This window comes from Vitis vinifera, chromosome 8 (genome assembly GCF_030704535.1).
Source record: "Vitis vinifera cultivar Pinot Noir 40024 chromosome 8, ASM3070453v1".
Lineage (NCBI taxonomy): Eukaryota > Viridiplantae > Streptophyta > Magnoliopsida > Vitales > Vitaceae > Vitis > Vitis vinifera.
Window position 1 is genome coordinate 10,881,023 of NC_081812.1, and position 20,948 is coordinate 10,901,970.

Sequence of the window (20,948 nt, forward strand, 5' to 3'; positions counted from 1 at the left end):
ATGCTGAGGCTAACTCTGTAAGTTATCTCCTTTTATTTCTTTGTCCACTTCAAGTGGGGTCTTACTTCATGCATTTAGTACCTCAAGATTGGTCTACTACTTCGTTCCATATGGTATGGCATATGGGCATATCATGGCATTGAAGGGCTTCTCTTTTTCATATCTCCACAGTTTTCAATCATGATAATATGAAAATTAAAATATTAATTTCTCATATTATTGTGCTTTTCAATTTTTTTTCTTCTAAAAATTAATAAAGAAGAACTAATTTCAAATTATTACCATTCATCTAATTATATTATCTTCAAAAAATAATTTTAACATGCATGTTATCATATGTATAAAAAATTGTTGTATTTTACCTTCCTTTTTTTTTTTTTTTTTTGGTCTTCCCTCATGATTTTATAGATTGTGCATGATTGGATGGCTTAGCTTTTGGACATTAGAATTTAGTCAAACTAATCTAGTTGATTCAAACGGTTAGGTTGGTTTTTGTAAGTGTTTTTTAAAATAGTTTTTTATTTTTCAAAACAAAAAAATAAGAAAACATTTTTTATAACTAGAAGATAAATATCAAAATTTTGTTTTTAAAAATAAAAAATATAGTATTTTCTAGAAAAATCTTTTAATTATTTTTATTTATTTTTTTAAGGGTTGTTTAAAAAATAATTATACAAACGTGAAAAAATGATTAAAACTAAAGCACTAGTTTTTTTAAAAATGTATTTAAAAAAAATCAAAAATAGTAAAATAATGTTTTTAAATAGATTTTTGTTATAGTTTTCAAAATTTGTTATTAAAAACGGTTTTTGTTCAATCATTTGGAACAAAAAAAACTAGTAAAAGTTGTTTAGAAAATATTTTTATTTATTTTTTGAACTCATTTTGAAAAATAATTATACAAATATAAACTATAATTAAAAATAAAATATTATATATAAAAGTTATTTTCAAACGGTGCGTTTGGGTGGACCAGGGTTGACTCGACTCTTGAGCGGGCTTTTTTGCTTGCTTGCTACGCCTGGTGTACAACGAAGAAGGTGGCAAAGCAAAGGGGCTGCATTGGTTGCAAAACTTGCAATGGAACAGCACTTAGGGAGCGTCTGTGAATGCATTCTCAGTCTCTCCACAAACGATAAGCGTCTGAATCTTCGAGCCCTAGCTTCTGCAAGGTCTCTCATCATAAACTCTTCAACCTCTGATTCTACAATCTCGGCACTGTTCGAAACCCTAACTCGTTTTCTGCAACTCACCACCGAACCTCGCGCTCTTCACCACACTCTCAAACTTCTCTCCGACATCGCCTTCCACCATAGCCGTCTCTCTGGCCTCGTATTCCACTCGGTCCGCTCTTACTTACTCCGCTCCGACTCCACTCGCCTCTCCGCCGAATCCCTTGCCGTACTCTCCTCAATTGCCGAGCATGATCGTTCCTTGGCTTCCGCGATGGATGAGCTCGATGACCGGTTCTTTGTATCGCTTTGCTTCGGTCCGTCTGTGTCCGTGCGGTCCTGGTTTCTCTCCAATGCATTCCGGTTTCCAATTCGGCCGTATGTGTTGCTTACAGTGATGCTAGGGTTTACGAAGGATCCGTATCCTTATGTGAGGAGAGTTGCTTTGGATGGCTTGGTTGGTTTGAGCAAGTCCAGTGTTATTGAGGATTGTGGCGTGATTGAGGGATGCTATTGTCGTGCTGTTGAGCTTCTAGGTGATGCGGAGGATTCCGTAAGGTGTGCCGCAGTTCATGCTGTAAGATACTGATTGCCTGAATCTTCTTTTCTTTAATTTCTGTCTTCTAATCTTTTTGTTGAACATTATTTTCTTGTGTTCATTTTCGAAGGGCCTGTTGAAATACAACAAAAATTGAATTAGTATGAAAGTTTAATCTGTTATTCCATCACGTTTAGGTAATAGTATTTTAACCATCAACTGCAGTGCCCACACATTGCCACTAGGGGTGGGGGGTTGGAAATGATAGGAATTACGAATTCCTTATGTTGTAAACAATTGCACAATTGTTGATTGAAAACAAATTGGCTCATCCAGGTGAAATAGATACTCGATGTTCTTGTTGTGAATTCCATGTGAAACCTTATAGCCTTGATCAATTTCCAAGGACTTTAGAAGGTTCGTTAATAGTTTTATCTGCCTGAATGTAGGTTAATGATGCAGTTTGCTTCCCTTTTTTTCATGATGATTCATTTAATATTAAATTTTTCATGATGTGAAATTTGTTATTGCTATGGGTTAAATTGTAAATATATATATATATATTTTACCTATCAAAAAAATTTTAATATTTTTTTACAATTTAACCCATTGCAGTAACAAATTTCACATCAATACTCATAAAAAAAAATAAAAAATAAAAATTATCACATCAAACCAAAGAATCCTTTATTTATTCAGTTATATTGAGATCCTTGATAAATCAGTCTCTTATGCCAGTTTTAACACCACTCTTCTATGTTCAAGAAGTTAATAATACCCTTCTCTCTTACCAATTAGAAGAGTGGTGCACTCAAATAAGCTTATATGGTCAAAAAGGAATTTTTTTTTTTTTTTTTTTTTTCCCACCCCTTTATCCTTTAGTTATAATTTCTGTTTGGTTAACACAATCTGTTCAGTGGGATGCACGGGAGGGTGTCCTACCTTACCACATGGGGGATTTGTGGAGTAGAACACTACTAATGGGCTTCATCTGCATTGTGAATCCAGGTCAGTGAATGGGGGAAAATGCTTGTGGCATCCGTCCAAGAGATGAATAAAAGATATTGGTCAGATGCAGTATTTGTTCGGGTACTTTCAAACACGATTTATATATTATTATAACACTTCATTTTCAAGTGTCACCCTTGCTTGCTCATCAAATTTTGAAATACTTGAATTGATTAAGGTGCTATCCTTAATTGTTATCATTGTAAAAGTGGTAGTTTGCCTTCTGAAAGCAGCTCATGCTAAATTTTCTTACTAAATTTTCCCTTTGTAATGTTCATGTAACTATCGGTTGTTTGTGGTACTGACCACTGTCAGTACCATAACTAACTTAATTTGATAAGAGGAATTGGAGCATTGTATTTGCTAAACTTGGATTAGTACTTGTGACAGGGAGACAGGAAGAGACTGAAGTTGGTGCTCCTGTTATTAGCTTATCACAAATTCGCATAGCTATCCAGTAGAGGGCTTGAGACTGTCCTAGTTCAGTTCCTGTCCTGGACTGATTTTGGCTATGTTGCATGTACCCTTTCTATTTCTGATATTAATTTTTTGTTATAGACTATCCATACATTTAAAATATTGGATAGTTATGCTAATTTGATTAAAGAACATTTTTGTCTGGGGAATCTTCAAGGAAAACACCATCCTCAACCCCATATCAGCCTTATGGTAGGACTTCCTCTTCCTGTCATCTTGTCTCAATATGGGTGCCACCCTCCAATAATGAAGTATTTCATAGAATCCTTTCCCTGACACCCATTCATTTCAAATGCTTGCAGCTCTGTTCTATGGTAAGAGATATGAGTATGGAAGTCAGGGTTGCAGCTTTTGATGCCCTTGGAAAGATAGGAGTTGTATCAGAGGATATTCTGCTACAAACCTTATCTAAGAGGGTGCTAGGCATCACAAAAGAGAAGAAACCTCTAGGTCAGTGCAGCGCAAAAAGAAAATCTCTTGGTCAGTACATTCCAAAACATTTTGACATACAGGCATGTGTTGCTGCTGGAGCTTTTGTTCATGGGCTTGAGGATGAATTCTATGAGGTGACATCTTGGACTTTTGTTCCACTTTAATCTTATTCTAGTAGAGAACTATTGATGCATTTTTTGGGTTGCCATATCTTGTCCCCCCTTGCATTTTATATCAGAGTTAAATTAAATGACAACATAGTATATCCAAATGCACGCTGCACAGCACAGGTTATGAGCTTTCATTTGATGGGTCAGATTCTCACGCTCACTTTCATAAAAATATGACTTTTAGCATATCTATCACTCACCAACTGTATGACATACTGTTATTAGATTATACTACAGCCCATTCTTGGGATTCAGCTATCTTCATTCCGTGCAGCTCAATGTTATTTTCTCTTTAGGCATGTTTTGTAATTGTGAGAATATTGTGTATAATCTGAAGGTACGATGGTCTGCCTGTCATTCCTTGCATACGCTCACAATCCTTTCAGCAAAGTTTGCTGGTGAAGCCTTAAACCTGTTGATGGATGTGCTAAATGACGATTCACTGAATGTCCGTTTACGAGCTCTGGAAACAATGCATCATATGGCAACATGTGACCATCTTAAGGTTCAAGAAACACACATGCACATGGTAAATTTCTGATCCATCTTACATTCTTTAAGAGGATCCAAAGTTATACTGTATATATGAATGTTTGATGGGTTCAGTGCATGTACTTTTTGTTGGTGTGAGGCTGCAAGCACATTCACATGGTAAACTTCTAACAAATGTGTTCAATGTCTTTGCCTGATCTATTGGGAGATTTTGAACTCCCATGATTGGATCTTGTTGGGGGACTGTGAATCTAAAATTACCTTTTCTTCATGAGAGGCTGTTGCATTTGGTCTCTGGTATTTAATATATGAAGTACTTTTGGAGTTTTTTCGAGGCAATTCCTTCAGTTGTCTGAATGCTAAAATAAGAAAAAAATATCCTTTAAAAAAATATTATTTCCTGATTATTGATCGTAATAATTCTTTAAAATTTCCCTGCTTTTGAATTCATTGTTATTCTTTGGTTTTTTCATTCTTCCAGACAATTGTAACAAACCAAGAAATTTTTTGTAACATAGCTATAAAATGCTTTTTTCATGCACCATATTAATAGTGTGCCATTGTTTGAGCCTACAGTTCCTTGGTACTCTAGTTGACAACAGTACCTTCATAAGATCTACTGCAAGGAAAATTCTTCGACTGATGAAGCTACATGATTTAAAGATGTTTCAATCATCTATTGATGGCCTTCTGGAAAATTTGGAAGTATATCCACAGGTCTGTTGCTCCTTTATTTGATTGTTTACTGTTACTCTAAGTTTACTAACTTGTGACATGCCTTTCCCTGGAAATTTCTGAGAATTCTTTGAAAAATTCATCTTATAAGAATCTTAAATAAAACCAACCTGGCTTCTAGCTAGAAAAGACAAACTATTCTTCAGCCATTATAAATCTCTGTTTTTCTATTGTCTTGTCCTGGTCTATTTTTCTCAAATGTTATTTTCTGGATCTCTTTATGTACATGCTATCCTTCCTATACAGGTGGGTAGGAGGATGTGTCCTAATTTTAACATTATGTGCTATATTATTTTTATTTTTTTCCCTTTAATTATCGATGGTTTGTTTTCCTATCCAGGATGAAGCTGATATATTATCTGTTTTATTTGATATTGGACGGAATCATGGTAACTTTGTGGTCTGCATCATCAAGAAGTTCTCTCAAGAGGTTAGCACAGTCTTATAGATGCTATGTGTGCATCACTTATTGTTTGTCTCCTCTTGCTCGTTTTTAGCTAAACATGAATATTTTGACCACTTCTTCTTGATTGTGGCCTGTTTGATTTTCTTGAAGGATCACCTATTAAAAAATTTATCCTTCAAATTGTTGATTTGATTGAGCCAGAGATTAACTTAAGTTGATAACAATTACCCACTTAATTACATGAAAGAACTAATCATGGTCTGAGTTGTGCATAAATTTTGGTCTTAGACTTATCTGATTCAAAGAACTTGCAACATACATATCTTTAAACTATAGTGTTTCTTATCCAAATTTGTATTTGTGGAACTTGATACCATGTGGGTATTGCATTCCCTGCATTGAAGGGGCATGGGATCCTGTTACACATCCTTCCTGGCTATACCTCCTGCTGTTTAAACCAGTGAGAATAGCACCAGCATAATTGATTTGAAAACTTTGCAGATTTTGCTTCTTCAGGGAACTCATTGTATGCATGTTATTAGATGATTGGACCTGAAATCATTAGACAACTAAATATTAAGTAATAGATGTTCAAAACAATAAAAAAGCAACCTGAATAGCATGCTGACACCATGGTGAATATGTCTGCTGCATTGCTAAAAACCATCCTTGTGTTAATTGATTATGAAAAGATTGTGAAGAAACCTGGAACCATTTGTAAATTACTTTAGTTTCATATATCTCTCAGTTGAGTTGCATAATAGTAGTGTGGAGTTTTTTTGTCTTCATCATTTGGTTGATCATAGATGCTGTGCAATGTTGTGGTTTGCAATTTTCAAGTTTTTGATAATATACCCTTTCCCCCTTGTATTATGTTATTAGTTGTTACACTAGTGTTTATGAGATCAAACCGTTGTTAATTTTTTACCATCTTTTCCTTTGCATAGATAGAGCCATCATGTGAAGGCAGATTGGACTTTGATAGTGTGAGAGTTGCTGCATTGCTAGTGCTGGCCATCTCAGCTCCACTTTCAGAAGCTCAGAAAGTTTGCAGCATTCCATCTAGAATTTTTTCTTATGCGGTTACACTGCTAGGAAGGATCTCTCATGCTTTGAAGGATGTCATGAACCAAAATACCCTTTTAGCTTACTTGTCTCACTGCAGTAAATCCACCATAGTTGATAACTCAGAGTCATTTTTTCCCATGATTGAAGGTGATATTCCAAATTGTTCCTGCATTGATATGATTAGTCCTGCTGGCATGTCCTTGCAGCAGGGGGCCTCTGAAAATGAAAATCAGAAGAGGTTAGAGCCCAGGAAGTCAGCAACTCCACTTTTAGATTGCCAACTTGAGGTGCACAGTGAAGTAGCCAAGTCCATAAAGCTTATCCTTTTAAAGATTAATGATATCTGGTTCTTGGTACAAAAGGGATGCATGGCTGAAGTGCTGAGGATGTTGAGGTTGTAAAGCATTTCTTTTTCCTTGACATATTTTATGCCTGTATAGGCCATAGTCTTATTTTTGTACCCATTGCCTCCTTGTTTTAAGGTTCAAATTAGTACTTCTGCTTAGGGTAATAGATTGGTACTTCATAACTTGTATAGAGGATTCATCAATTAGAAACCTCATGGAAACTCATCTCTGGATGAGCACCCTATGCCTCTCTGTGCATTGTGCATACTGCTCATGGAGAGAGGACTGGTTTATGGATTGAGGAACATCTGCTGTTCTGGAGTACTGTTTGACCAAAATTATAACATATCCAATAATTCCAAGGTTGATGAACATATAGATAGATTTATTGAAAGGGCCAAATTATAGGTGACTGTTAGGATGGGTTAGTGTTCTATTGACTTTCTCTTTTATTCTTCATTTTGGAGGTGCCTTTCGTAGGCCTTGCTTTGGCACACCCCTTCTTGGCCTGTGCTTTTACTTTATTACCAGATTTTCTCTTGTTTAATATTATTGACTTCAGGTTTTTTGACAAATGTAGGAGTTTCAGGGAAGAATTGGCAACATATATGAGTGACTCACTTGTATCTGCTGACACATTAGCCTTTACATTTCAATATCTCCGGGTTGTGAAACTGCTTGCCAAGGTCTGGGAGCACTTTCTGCCTCCAAGAAAGACCCAGTCTTATAGAATTGGAGAGTTGAACCTTTTATTGGGAAAACTGGACAGGAACCTTAAAGAAATGAGGTATAGGTTCAGGGGATTGAGTAAAGAAGAGGAGTTGCATGTTTTGGAGCTGATACTTGTGACCTGCATTCTGAGGCTGTCTAAAGTTGAAATCTGCTGCCATAATGCTACCTTGAAGAAGTTGTCGATGATAATTTCTCATGCAGAGTTTCTTCACAAAGAAGGTTCTATTGAACCTTACAATTTTGTCGTAGAACTCAAGAAATCATTGGGTGAAATTGACACATATAATGATGGAGCTTCCTGTAGGCCATTTCTGTTGAAGAGGTTACTTGAATCTTTCTCCCTCAAGCAGTTTAGGTTGAGCGGAAGTCCCAAGCACATAAAGGCAGAAATAGATCTTCCTGGTAATGACACTGAACCACTTCCTTTCATTTCAGGATTACCTGTTGGTATACCTCTTGAGATCACTTTATATAATGTTTCCAGTGAGAATAGGTTGTGGCTGAGGATGATTGTACATGAACAATTAATGGAGTTTGTCTTTTTGGATTTAAACCAATCTGGAGGCTGTGATGAGGTCAGGAAATTCACATTTATGGCACCCTTTTACAGAACCCCAAAAGCAATGTCTCTCACTTTGAGGGTATGCATAGGAATGGAATGTTTGTTTGAGGATGTTAACTTGATCACTGATTGTGGTGGCCCAACAAGGGAGCTGGTGTATATTTGCCAGGAAAAAGAAGTTTATCTTGGCATGATTCCATGGTGATTTTTGTGTTGCTGGGATATTACAGGAGTATTTATTACATCCAAGGATTTTTTGGCCAAAAGTCGAGGATGAATCAAGATGTTAAATCCATTTTCATTTGAGATCCTTTTGAATGGACATGGAAGTTGTAGATTCCAATGAAGAAGGATCTGGGTTCGATATTCACCAAAATGCTGGACAAGATGTGCACTTGTTTCTTTTTCTGGAGAAGTGGCAGGAGTGTTATTTTTCAAGAAAAGAGGGGTTGTGGAAGCATTCGAATGGAAGGCCGGAGTGCCATTTTTCAAACAAACAGCTGGATTCCAGAGACTTCTAATCAAAATATCAAATACATTCAGCTTTGATACGCTTGCCTATGTTCTGATTTTTTTTATTTTATTTTTTATTTTTCTATGTGGCGGGTTTTTTAGTTGGGGTTTGGTGTTTGTACGAGTGGCTTGTGAAGCGTAATGATAAACATCGTATACATGTACAGCCATCTGCATTGGCTCGGTGCAAAACCTTTATGGGTCTATTATTTTTCCCAAATGAAAATGATCTTAGCTAAACGATGTTTGTGGGCTAGTGAATCAAGTTGATTTTTCTATCATTTGTTGGCCTGTGGAATGCGTTAAAGATTCACCGCGCAGATAGATGTTGAAACCAGTCAAACAGAGGTGACTCGCCTTTAACAAGGTAGAAAGGATTTCTTTGACATGTGGGTTGACATCTGAAGAGTTGCAAGGGATCAGAGGGACACGAGCATGAATGCATGCTAGTGGATTTTTGAGAGGAACTTCAGAAGCTAAACACATCTCTTATGGGGAAAGGCAAATAGTAAGGAGGCATCACGAAGCATGTGGCATGATCTGGAGGAAGGCAGTTACAGGGTTCGTCAAGTGGCATCAATAAAAGGCTTGGAAGCAACTGTTGAACACGTGACAATATAGGGGCATAATCACCCAAACTTGGGTGAAGATAATGAGACCGGCTCTCCTAAACCTGGGAGAGGGAGGGGCAGCTCACTCAGTTCTAAGTCTGCAGTGTAGGCAAATGGTCCGTAAGTGGGGACTGTTGTTGACGTAACCTCTTTAAATGTTCATGTATAAATGTAATGTCAGGCTATTAGCGGACGATAATACAGAGCGCTTGTCCATACATATATCGTGTACTTATAATTATTAATCATTTATGCGGAAATAATACAAGTGTGAGGCTTTTTTTTTCAATGTTTTCTCCCTTTGCATCGACTCTCATCTTCATTTGTTAGAGCCGGGTCTAAACACCACACAACGCAGACAAAAAGGAAAAAAAAAAATGGCTGGTGACAAAATTTGTTTGTTTCACCAACCATTTAGCAAGTTAAAAATAGCGACCAATTAAAGAGTAGCGTTTAGGGTTGGTCAGTTTGAAATACTCCTGTTGGGACATCATTTGTTTTTTATCCGGACAGGGCCGCGGAGTATATTTGGCTCTGTGCCAGTCAGGGGCATCACAGAGTGAGGTCCCCAGGATTCGAACTCAAGACCAAGGTCTTTTTGGTTGCCCTCCTGGTACCATCTGGGCTCCGGATAAAATTTTTTGCTCTAGTGCCCAACCGTACCACCGAACTGTGCTAGACGGGGGCATCACAGCCGGAATGGGCCAGACAACGCAGAGTCTTTATGAGGCCATTTGTTTATTTGGCCCTTGGAGGGTAACGTCCTCAGGATTCGAACTCAAGACTAAGGTATTTTTGGTTGCCCTCCTGATACCATCTAAGCTAATAGCCCAGATGGTATCAGGAGGGCAACGTCCTAAGCCTTAAGGCCTACAGGACCCAAGTTCGAATCCTGGGGAGGCCACTCTATGATGCCCTTGACTGGCACAGAGCTAAATATACTCCGCGGCTCTGCCTGGACAAAAACAAATGACGTCTCAACATAAACGTCGGCCTTTTTTGCTCTGGTGCCCAACCGTATTACCGAACTATGCCAGTCAGGGGACGTCACCCCCCAAGGGCCAAATAAACAAATGGCCCCATAAGACTCTGCACTGTCCGGCCCATTCTGGCTGTGACGCCCCTGACTGACACAGTTCGGTGGTACGGCTGGGCACTAGAGCAAAAAAGGCCGACGTTTAAGTAGCCTAGATGGTACCAGGAGGGCAACCAAAAAGACCTTAGTCTTGAGTTCGAATCCTGAGGAGGCCACTCTGTGATGCCCTTGACTGGCACAGAGCCAAATATACTCCGCGGCCCTGCCCGGATAAAAAACAAATGACGTCCCAACAACTCTGTTAGTTCATTATTAATAGCTAAAAGGATAACCTTCCAGCCTCTTCTTCCTACAGTCAATCCTCGCTTCTCCATAAAATCAATGCAACTCGACTATTTTGCCAAGCCCACTTCTTCACAACCCTTCCTAAAAAATAAACCAAAAAATGGGAGAGAGGATAAAATCACACTGATGCCCACATAATCTGCCCCGTCCTTCCCATCTCTCTGTCAAACTTTCTTGAGACGATTAAAAAGAACTAAAATTTTCATTTGCACTCACTTCCTATCTCAATCTCTAATTCACCTCCTGAGATTTTTCTTGAGAAGGGTAAAGAAAACAACTAAGCTCACCAAGCATAGAAGATCTCTCGCCGAAAGGAGTCTAGTTGAGGAAAACATGAAAATGACAGAACTATACTACTTTATGGCCAAAATCAAAATGCTTTTACATTGCTGCGACGTAATGGGGAAGGCTGATTCAAGGATTACCAAAAATGGCAAAAGTGAGAGCCATTTAAGATTTTAGTCTCCCATGTTCCCACTCAATTGCAGAACATGGGTAGCTTTCCATCCCATGACTTCACAAAAAAATGCCCGACATGAAGCCTCTACCCATTTGCCACCATATCAAATATTGTTCCCTCATGGAACTATGGCTGAGGCAAAACACCTTTTCCCAATGGCTGTCTGCTTTATCACTCGCCAACCCTCACCTTCCTCATAAAGTTCAACCTGTCATTGTAATTGGGAAAAAAAAAACATTAAAAACAAAAATCATCTGGTAGGATTGATATACCCACATAAAAATTATGCATGAAGGAAACTATGGCAAAAAAGCAACTTACAGTGCCAACAACATTTTCACCATCTTCCACCCCTCCGATTACATAAATAGACTTGTTAACAACGGCAGCAGCTGAATATCCCCTTGACTGGTTCATTGAGTCCCCATCCATCCATGAATCAACACGAGGATCATATATTTCAACACTTGGAACCATTGTATTTCCATCAAAACCACCCATAGCATATCTGCAAGAGAATTATCCATCTTAATCTATATTAGTGCTGATATCTGGATAAGTGGGCACAGTCGTAGACAACTGTTGTCATTATTTGAAATAGAATATTTTACTCTATGCTTCTATTCAGTGATAAACAATATTTTCCCTTTTTCTCTAATAGATTCAGATTGATGGGTTGCCTCTATATGTTGGGAGCTACCCCAATACAATCACAACTGCAAAGTGATAACTAGAAAGAGTTTTCATATTCTTTGGGAAATTATTTGGGGCATTCAGTACCAGCAGCAGAAGACTCCACATGCGAGTACATGTCACCTGATCATATTTAAATAGTATTTTGTTTTAAAAAAGAGGTAAAGTTCAATTCAAAGATGGCATTTCTTAACCAAATATAGCTTCTTTGAGCAGAGCAAGGTCAGGATGTGGGCTGATCATATCAATATCTGAAAGTGTCATATCAGATTTAGTGCAGAATCACATTTCCTGTGACCCCCACAGGCAAGGTCATCAACAGAATGCTACTGTACTGCTGACTGAATGAAATGAATGAAATTGACTTACAACTTTTCATTCAAAACCACCACCGTGTGAGAACCCCTCTTTGTTTTCATCCCTCCAATTCTGGTCCAAGAATGTTCTCTGGGGTCAAGTCTTTCAACAGAACTGTGGAAGCAGAAAACATTTAGTCAATTGTTCAGAACAATATTACCAGAGAGAATATAGTGTGAAATGGAACCTATGTTGAATGAGAACTTTATTTCCCCATCTATGTTACAGGTTTTTGCTTTTAGACTACTTCAGCTTGTGATATTGAATGGAGAACATGAAAAAGAAATGAGCCTCCCAACCTGTGTGAAAGAAAGGAGTGCTGCATCAATTTATAGGACAGAGAACTTACTGGACCAGATACTGCTCAGTTTGTCCACTACATAATTAATGAGTGAATGCAGTTGATGAGCTGTAAAAGGACTTTCTATTCATTTTGTTGCACATATGCATGTATTACTTAGAAAGGGAATGCTATTGGCATTTTCTATCCTCTAATTCTGATTTGATATCCTTATTAACTTGTTGAAATTAAAAAGCTTAAACAAGCAAACTAGAGTCTTGATCATAACACGAGAAATAAAAACTCCTATCCTGTACCTTTTGCTCTCTGCTCCTCAAAGAAAGGGAACTGCTTCTTTGTGACTGTTCTACTGTTATAGGAGTCGATTTTTGTTTGTTTATTTTTCTTTCTCTGTTTTTTCCATTTTAACTCAACTCTATACGCTACTTGGTACTTGGTTACACCCAATTACTACTCATAGTAAAATCCTAGATATTTTTACCTTAATTAGTTAAGTGCATGTGCTACTTGTTCTTGGCTGCAAGCCTTTGAGAAGAATAGAGCAATTAGTAACCAAATGATTGGATGCCATCTTGGGCTTGATGCACTAGTATCATGAACTTAGATAGCAAAGCACATACCCTCAACCCCCCTAACATTCTCAATTTAGCCCCTATGCATTTATGAATGCATGCATGAAAGCAAGAGTAAATACATATATGTACATACATGCACAGATGGTGTAGAGGATGAACAAAATACAAAATTAGCTTGATATCAGAATTGCCTATAAAAAAAAACAAAAAACAAAAAAAATTAGCTTGACATCTTACTTCAAATAATCTTTTCCATCATATCCCCCAACCGCATACAGCACACCATTAAGCTCTGCTGCTCCAAGAGCAAATCTCTGCAGGAAAAAGCAAATAAGATAGGAAAGGAAGAGAGAGAAAGAGCGAGAGAGAGAGAGAGAGAAGAACTATACCAGTTGGCTAAGTAGTAAATGATTTTAAAAATGAAATAAGGCACAAATCAAGCACTTGCAAGTGTATAAACCCAAGAACTGGAAATGATAGACAAAGTAATAGGAGACAAATGCCTCCAAAAAAATAAACAAAGAAAAGACGAAATGAAACTTATTAAATGGGCAAACCCAAAAAAGAAAGAAGAAAAAGAAATAAAAGAACGACTACTTTACTAAAACACATCCTTAAAGTAATTCAGTTTCATAGGCAAATCATGTGCATGTGAATAAAGGCGCCTTAACAGATTTCTCATCCTTAATTGCTAATCTTTAATGTACTAAAAGCCTAGGCCTTTTGGTACTGGCAGTAAAGCATATGCTTATTTACCTTCTTTTTTTTTATAAGTTCATATACTTATTTACCTATTATTCCTCATGTTTGTGGAACTTGCATCAATAACTTCCTTTTTCAGTTCATGTCAGTTTATATGTATCAACATTCATTATCATAATATCCAAACACATCATACATTTTAAAGTGCATATCACACCTTGTGCTAAAATATCTTGTTTGATGATATGTTTTCAACTTAATATGCAAATTATAGACTTTTCTCATTCTTTGGTTGAACAAAATGATTCTTTTATATACTATCATAAAATAAAGTGTATTTCCAATTTTAATTGATCCCAATTGGTTCCCTATTACTGCTCAGAGAAGAAGTAATGGGTAGAGATGACCGTTTTGAATCCTGACACTCTGTATCCCAAACCCCATGCTGGAGAATGTCTTAATATGGTTTATTATCAACAGAGTTACCAGTGAAAAACGACAACAATAATAACACACTTGTACTGCCCAGCCAAAAGGAAGCTGCAAATGGAAGGTTTGAGATCTTTCAAAAGTTGCCTGAACTTTGAAGAAAGAACACAAGTAGTTTATTTTTTTCTTCAAATATAATAAATGAAAATCTTGGAGCACCTTGGAGCTGACTAAATTCTCAAGCAACAATTTTCTCAGCATCACGCCTTGAAACTTATGCCACAAGCTTCAGGCAAGTAAAAAGCCTCATGCTAAGCCTTCATGTTGGAAAGTAAATGAAAACATTAGTCTGCTTATTCTTTGTATTAATTCTTTATTTTGTCTCAAATATATGACTTTGAACCTTTTATCCTTATGCAATAAATCCTCCATCAAATTCTTCAATTTGATACAGCATAAATAATCTAAGCAATTTGTAGGAGTTACCTTTTGTAACATAGACCGTGTAGGGATCCAACGTCCAACATCTAAGTCAAACATATCAACATCTGAAAAGCATTCAATTCCATTTCCACCACCAAGAGCAAATATTTTTCCATTTAAAGTGGCACCAGCTAAGCTTCCTTTTTCCTTATTCAAAGGAGCGCGTAAAGTCCATTCGTTACTAACAAGGTTGTATGCTTCAACTTCACAAAAGTAAAGCAGAAATGTCAAGAACAAAATTATTTTTAAGCAATTGAAAATAATGAGAAATTAGAAAGAACCGATACCTGTGTCATACCACTCAGAACCATTTCCACCACCAAATATGTAAAGCTCACCATTTAACACTGCAACTGAGGCATAAGAACGAGGCATAGTCATAGGACTAAGAGATTTCTTCATATCCTGAGAAGGTGAATAAGAATCCAAAGTTGATAACCATGATTCACCATCACATCCACCCACTAGGAATATCAAATCATCAGGATCCATATTCATTTCATCAAATGACTCATTCACAGTTTGATCAACTAGTGACATGGAGGGACTACATATAGATTCCAACATCATACAATGCTCTTTTAATTGTTGAATTTCTTTCTCTGCATCAGCCTGAAACGCCAACATAAAAGGTTTCATCCAAATCATGGAAAGGAAGAATGATATTATTTAGAGGGAAAAAAAAACCAGGGATGCATCACTGTCCACAATCAATCTATAGTTCCACAATGTTTTACAAACATGGTCCAAGAGAATCATCATCTCTAGTTTTTTTTTTAGCCAGAATTTTAGAAATTTCAAAATATTAAGGATTCTTATTTGTACAATATACGGCATTGCTAATGATGGAAGGTACTATATAAGAAATGGAAATGGAACCAGCATACCTCATCCCTACTATTTGTAATTGGCTTTTTAGGTCAAAGTACTGTGAATCAAGGTATGATACTATTTTACAACCAGCTATGAACCTGGCATCAACCCTCTATGAATCTATGCTAAGTTCCTAGGAGGCAGGTTGGTGGTGTGAGGGGGACCAGTTAAATTTTTTAGCAAAGACTAGTTGAAAGAAAGCTAACCTATCATTTATGCAGTCCATGAAACCAAACAAATAAACCCATACATATCTCATAGTTGATTCGGGAAGAAGGCCCATTTCAATATAGGAAGATGCATTCGTATTTTAGGTATATGGCACCCTTAGGGAGCCAAATATGATTCCTAAATAAAAGGAAGTATAATGCAGGTCAAAATGCATCAAGAATGCCATGCAAAAAATAAAAATCCAAGGAAATTTTGGTGCATGTTCCAATTTAACTTTGTTGAAACGACCAGCAAACAGCATAAGAAAAGGACTTAAGGAAATTGAAAACTCTAAGATTAATAATATGACAAGCACCAGCCTCTGCTCCATGTAACTCATCCTTTGAATATATTCTGCTTTGAAACCCTTTAGCTCTTCCCTGATCAACTGTAACACAAAAGAATAATAATATCAAAACAGATGGAAATATAACAAATCTATCAGAAACGCCCCAGGAAGTCAAAGACCAGTGGACAAGTGACTTTCTCAACTACCTGTGCAATGACAGGGTGAAAATCAGATGAAGAAACCGGACTATCTTCATTCCTGTCTTCTAAAACCATTTGTTCCTTTACAAGACCTTTGTCATCCAAATGTGAATCATTCACAACAGCAGAATCTTCTACATAGCTCGATGAAGATGAGTCCTTATATTCTCGATTAAGAACCAATTCCTGAAGTTTTAAAAGTATAAGGCCCTTCTCATCATTTTCCACCACCTGTTTATCTGAGGAAGCTTCAAGGGGTAAATTGCTTTCATCTAAACATGGAGCAACATCTGAAGAACCCAATTTCCTATCTAACTGATCAGAATGAGCAGAATCAATCTTTGAAGGTGGCTTAGAGTCTTCACCTTCCTCTTTCTTGTTGCATAGAGGCAGAGGTCGGAACAGAGTCCTCCATGCTGCAGAATTTTGTGGCACAGAAGCACTTGGAGCAACTGCTCGAGATGATAATAAGGAGATCAACTTACTTGCTTGAGCATGGTCCAGCTCAAACCAGAAATGGCTCTGACTGTAGTAGTTATCTGCAATAATTGGTCTAAATTGCTCTTCAGGTAGTGGTTGGCATTGTAGCCGGACACGGATCTGAACCTTCATGAAGAAACATCAGATGTTTAGTGCTAGAATCTTTCTTAAACATAACCAAGCATGCCTCTAACATAATCACAGAAATGAAAAATAATTAGGCCATGTCAGAGATAACTTCATATAATACCTGTGCAGGATAGAGTGTTCTCTCCGCACCATCTGTTGTCCATCCATATGGATTGATGTTCATTTGACCAGGACTAGCAGCTTCAAATATTCCATGCAATTTCCTATCACTGTAGTTGAATAGAAACAGTGGCAAACCAGGATCAACATTCTTTACATATAAAAAATGTTGAGCTGGTAAACCTGAAAATTTTCAGGGCAAAAAAAACCAAACATGAGTTCTTGGAGCCAAAACAAGCAAAAAAACAAATACTGTAATCGTCACGTTCCTTGCAAAGTAATATAGATTATAGGTTGAAACATTATTGAATGAGAAGCTCAAATCATATAAATAGATTAAATTTCTTTTAGGCCAACCAAAAGAATTCCGACATGGAGATGAAAATGCTTAAGTTATAGAGTCAATATTATATGGATTACAAGAAAGCACAATATGCTAGTGCATACTATTATTCCTAAACTATGATTTATGAGTAGATTGTTAATTTAACTTCAATCATTTAGTATGATACAAGAGCAAAAGTGACAATCAAAATATGAAAAAGATCAAATGACATATGCAAGTTGCTTAACATGCAAATGAAAAAGTAGACTGACCAAAGAGTTGTTTAAAAAGACATTCTTTTATGGTGCTGTTCTTGCAGCCAAATATGACTCCACCAAGGTGACCCTTCCTCAAGTTTCTAGCGCTTATGGAACTATTCGATAGGCTTGCAGTAAAAGGTGAACTTCCATCAGCTTTCCTCCCTAAGACCATCCTGTAATCAAACAAAAGACAATGAGATCCCTAATTTTTTTTTTCCCTCATAAATTCCAAGATACAAACAAAGCCTTATGTTAATATACATAATGAAAGTCATTTTGAAAATTTTAATTCTTGTAAAAAGTCGCATATAAATGATATTTTCCCTTTGAAAAAAAAAAAGAAAAACAAAAAAAGAACCTACAATAACAAGAAAATCTCTAACAAATTCTTCCAAATTCCATTCATCAAATATGATCCTGATCCACTATCAAGCTTTAGTAATAGTTTTAGAAGTTCAAACAGTAGAAGGAAAAACATATTTCTAATTGAATTACACTTCTAGGAAAAAGAAGAACATCAATAAATGGTCAACCACATTAGCCCATACCAGACTACTTCAATACAAAAAGAATTCCTATATACCTATAAACAAAGAATTAAAAAAAAAAATTACCAATGATTCCCAGCATTTTCTTACTCACAAAACCCAGATATCCAAAAGCAACAACACAAAAAAATGAACCCAAACTAAAAAGACTCAGAGCATCATCACACGCGATGAATAAGCAGGAAACAAATAACATTGAATTAGAGATTATTTCCCAGAATAAGACCAAAAACTGCATACAGAAGTGAGAAGAAATCACGCAATCTCATTCCGCTATGCCCACAATCAAATGCCAAAAAAAGCCCTAAAATACGAAAAATAAACGAACAACTACGCGACTAACAAGCAAAATCAAGTTCATCAGGTTCAGATAAGAGTGTTCACATTTCTATTGTGAAGAGAAGATGGAGTGATTGACTACAGAGTTCTATAGAGAAAGCATCAGAGGGTTGTACAGAGGGAAAACTTATAGAGAGCGAAGGGTGAGAAATGGTTACTCTGAAACCAGACTGTCCAGAAGCGCGAAATAGGATGGGACGTTTTTTTATGTCTGATCAACTGAAAAAAGTTAAACTAAATGGAGAAGGAGTGGAACAGACCACGCTGGGCGCGTTTTGGTGGCTCCCTCGCTGCCATGTGCTTGTACGTTTCAGTGCATCTCTCTGATAGAGTTATTTTATCTTCCTTTTAAACACTCCTCTAATTAATTTCCCCATAGACCCACCTCAATGTACATTTGATAATAAAAAAAATGAAAATTGATATCTTTAGCTTTACTCTTTCAAATTGATATATTTATTTCAAATAATATCAATTTATTAAAAGAATTTGATAGTTTGAATAATGTGGATATATGGCAAGAATTAAGCACAATTATATACTTGCATCAAAAGCAACTCAAAAAGTGATAAACATTTTACCTTTTAGGTCCCCTCAACTTGAAGGTTATCTTTACTTTAGGGTGGACTATTGTGATTTCTTGCTTCAAGAGATGGCACGGATTTTTTTTATTTTATTTTTTCAAAATTTCTCTATAGGAGGGAGAAAAAAAAATCATAAATTTTTTAGGATATGCTAAGTTTATGGATTTGTTTGTTTTGATAGAAAACACTTACTAGAAACACTAAATCAAGTGACAAAAAAAATTATATAACAAGAAGTGAAAATGTAACCTTATTTTTTTGAAATTTTTAGAAACGATGATCGATAATAAAAGCAATTCAAGCAAATAAGTAAAAAGAGCAGTTAATTATTTAAAGGAAGAAACTTTATCAGCTTTTGCTAGCGAAAGACCAAAATTCCAACTATTTGGTGAAATTTACAGAAAGATTAATAAAAAGTCACAAAATGATAACAATTTTACGTAAAAAGTAGTGATAGACAAAGTTCAGTTTGATTGTTTGGTAAGATTTAGAAAAGTTTTTTTAAAAAAAAAATCATAAAATGATAATAATTTAGCATAAAAAGCAACAATACACTCTAATTGTTTGGTGAGATTTAGAGGAAGGGAAAAGATCGCAAAACAACAAGAATATAACCAAATTTTTTTGTAAGAGTGAAAGACCAACAAGCTTTAGATGATGAGATGACGAAAAAAATGATAACAACAATTTTGATGAAGAAATTTTTAATAAAAGAGAAAGAGAGATAAAAATTTTATTTTATTGAGGAGAATATATATACCACATAGAGATGAGGATAACTACAATGAAAAATTTTACCTTAAAAATTAGTCGGTATGCTTACTTATATAGTCATATATAGACCAAAGATAATTTAATGACTAAAAAGTGGAACTTAATTTCTTGAATGGTTTGAAAGAGATAGAAGAAGGGATTGTTTGTTTATACACAGAAAAAAAATAACTGCAGTATTAAATTGGGTCAACCATTAAACCGTGAACCAATATTATTTTTAGTTCAATGATCAATTTGATTCTAAAAGCATTGGCTCATGAGGTGGATACCTTTTTTCTTTCTTTAAGTCTAATTCTAATCCAAAATTAATAAGGGTAGCTATGTCTCTAAGTGTTAGCAAACTAATTTCAATGGGAATGATGATCCACTACAAGAAATTAGGCTTTTAGTTAAGTATAAAGTTGCAAATAATATTTTAAAAGTTGTTGCTAAATGATTTAGTGACAATATTTTGGTTGCCATGGTATTGTGTTGTCACTAAATGTGGTAGCCGCCACTTTAAAATCTTATTTTTAATTATTACAATTTTAGCTACAAGATTTTCTTTATAAGTAAAAGTGTGTTTTTAGTGATAATACTTGTTGGCACTATTTCAAATTGTAATTGTCATAGAAGGTACAAAGTTGTCACTAAATGATAAAATTTAGTAATAATTATTTATCACCATTATATCTATCTATATATATATATATATATATATATATATATATATATATATATATATATATTCACACATACTACAATTTTACTACAATTTTACTACAATTTTACATTATTGTTAAAGAAGTATTTTTAGCCATAATTATGTATAAATGGTAAATATGTTCCTTTGTTATTATAGCATGCTAACATGGTAATACTTTCAATAACAACAATATATATTTGTCACTAAAACTAGAGCATTAATGGTAAAAATGAATGTGCAACTAAAAATCTTGTTACTAAATGTTACTTTTCTTGTATTGACTTTAGTTCTCCGGGTTAGGGCACACACACTTTCTCTAGTGGCTTCTCACTAGTTTGCCCTATATGCCCAAAGTGTGGTCAACAATTCTTTATATCTAATTTCTTTTCAACTTTGCCAAATTTTTCTTAAGGAAATTTAATAATATTTTATTGGTAGCCTTTGCTCATCCATTTCCTTGGGTATATGCTATGAGGTAGAGTAAATGT

General features: G+C 35.8%; 2 protein-coding genes across 10 annotated transcripts; one reads left to right on the forward strand and one right to left on the reverse strand.

Annotated features, from left to right (window-relative positions):
• The first annotated feature begins 978 nt into the window (after positions 1-978).
• On the forward strand, positions 979-8,928 carry LOC100249976 (protein SIEL). Of its 2 annotated transcripts, XM_010655082.3 has the most exons (9): positions 979-1,749; positions 2,719-2,799; positions 3,498-3,761; positions 4,135-4,326; positions 4,866-5,006; positions 5,365-5,454; positions 6,378-6,892; positions 7,426-7,979; positions 8,062-8,928. In XM_010655082.3, exons 1-9 carry the CDS (start codon positions 1,081-1,083, stop codon positions 8,079-8,081), a joined length of 2,526 nt encoding a protein of 841 aa, XP_010653384.1. In that variant the 5' UTR covers positions 979-1,080; the 3' UTR covers positions 8,082-8,928. The 2 variants fall into 2 exon arrangements, with proteins under 2 accessions (XP_010653384.1, XP_010653383.1); XM_010655081.3 differs by having other exon boundaries at positions 7,426-8,928.
• A 2,056-nt stretch (positions 8,929-10,984) lies between these two features.
• Positions 10,985-18,807, reverse strand: LOC100267149 (uncharacterized). Of its 8 annotated transcripts, none has more exons than XM_010655078.3 (12): positions 18,463-18,662; positions 17,543-17,703; positions 16,947-17,128; positions 16,582-16,822; positions 16,223-16,455; positions 16,044-16,115; positions 14,932-15,256; positions 14,648-14,847; positions 13,268-13,344; positions 12,167-12,268; positions 11,426-11,612; positions 10,985-11,312 (listed from the first exon to the last, which is right to left on the reverse strand). In XM_010655078.3, coding segments are annotated over exons 1-12 (1,872 nt in total). In that variant the 5' UTR covers positions 18,465-18,662; the 3' UTR covers positions 10,985-11,222. The 8 variants fall into 8 exon arrangements, 7 of the variants coding, with proteins under 7 accessions (XP_010653380.1, XP_059594928.1, XP_002264808.1 ...); XM_059738945.1 differs by lacking the exon at positions 18,463-18,662 and adding an exon at positions 18,319-18,362; XM_002264772.4 differs by lacking the exon at positions 18,463-18,662 and adding an exon at positions 18,678-18,807 and having other exon boundaries at positions 16,223-16,822.
• Between the last annotated feature and the right edge of the window lie 2,141 nt (positions 18,808-20,948).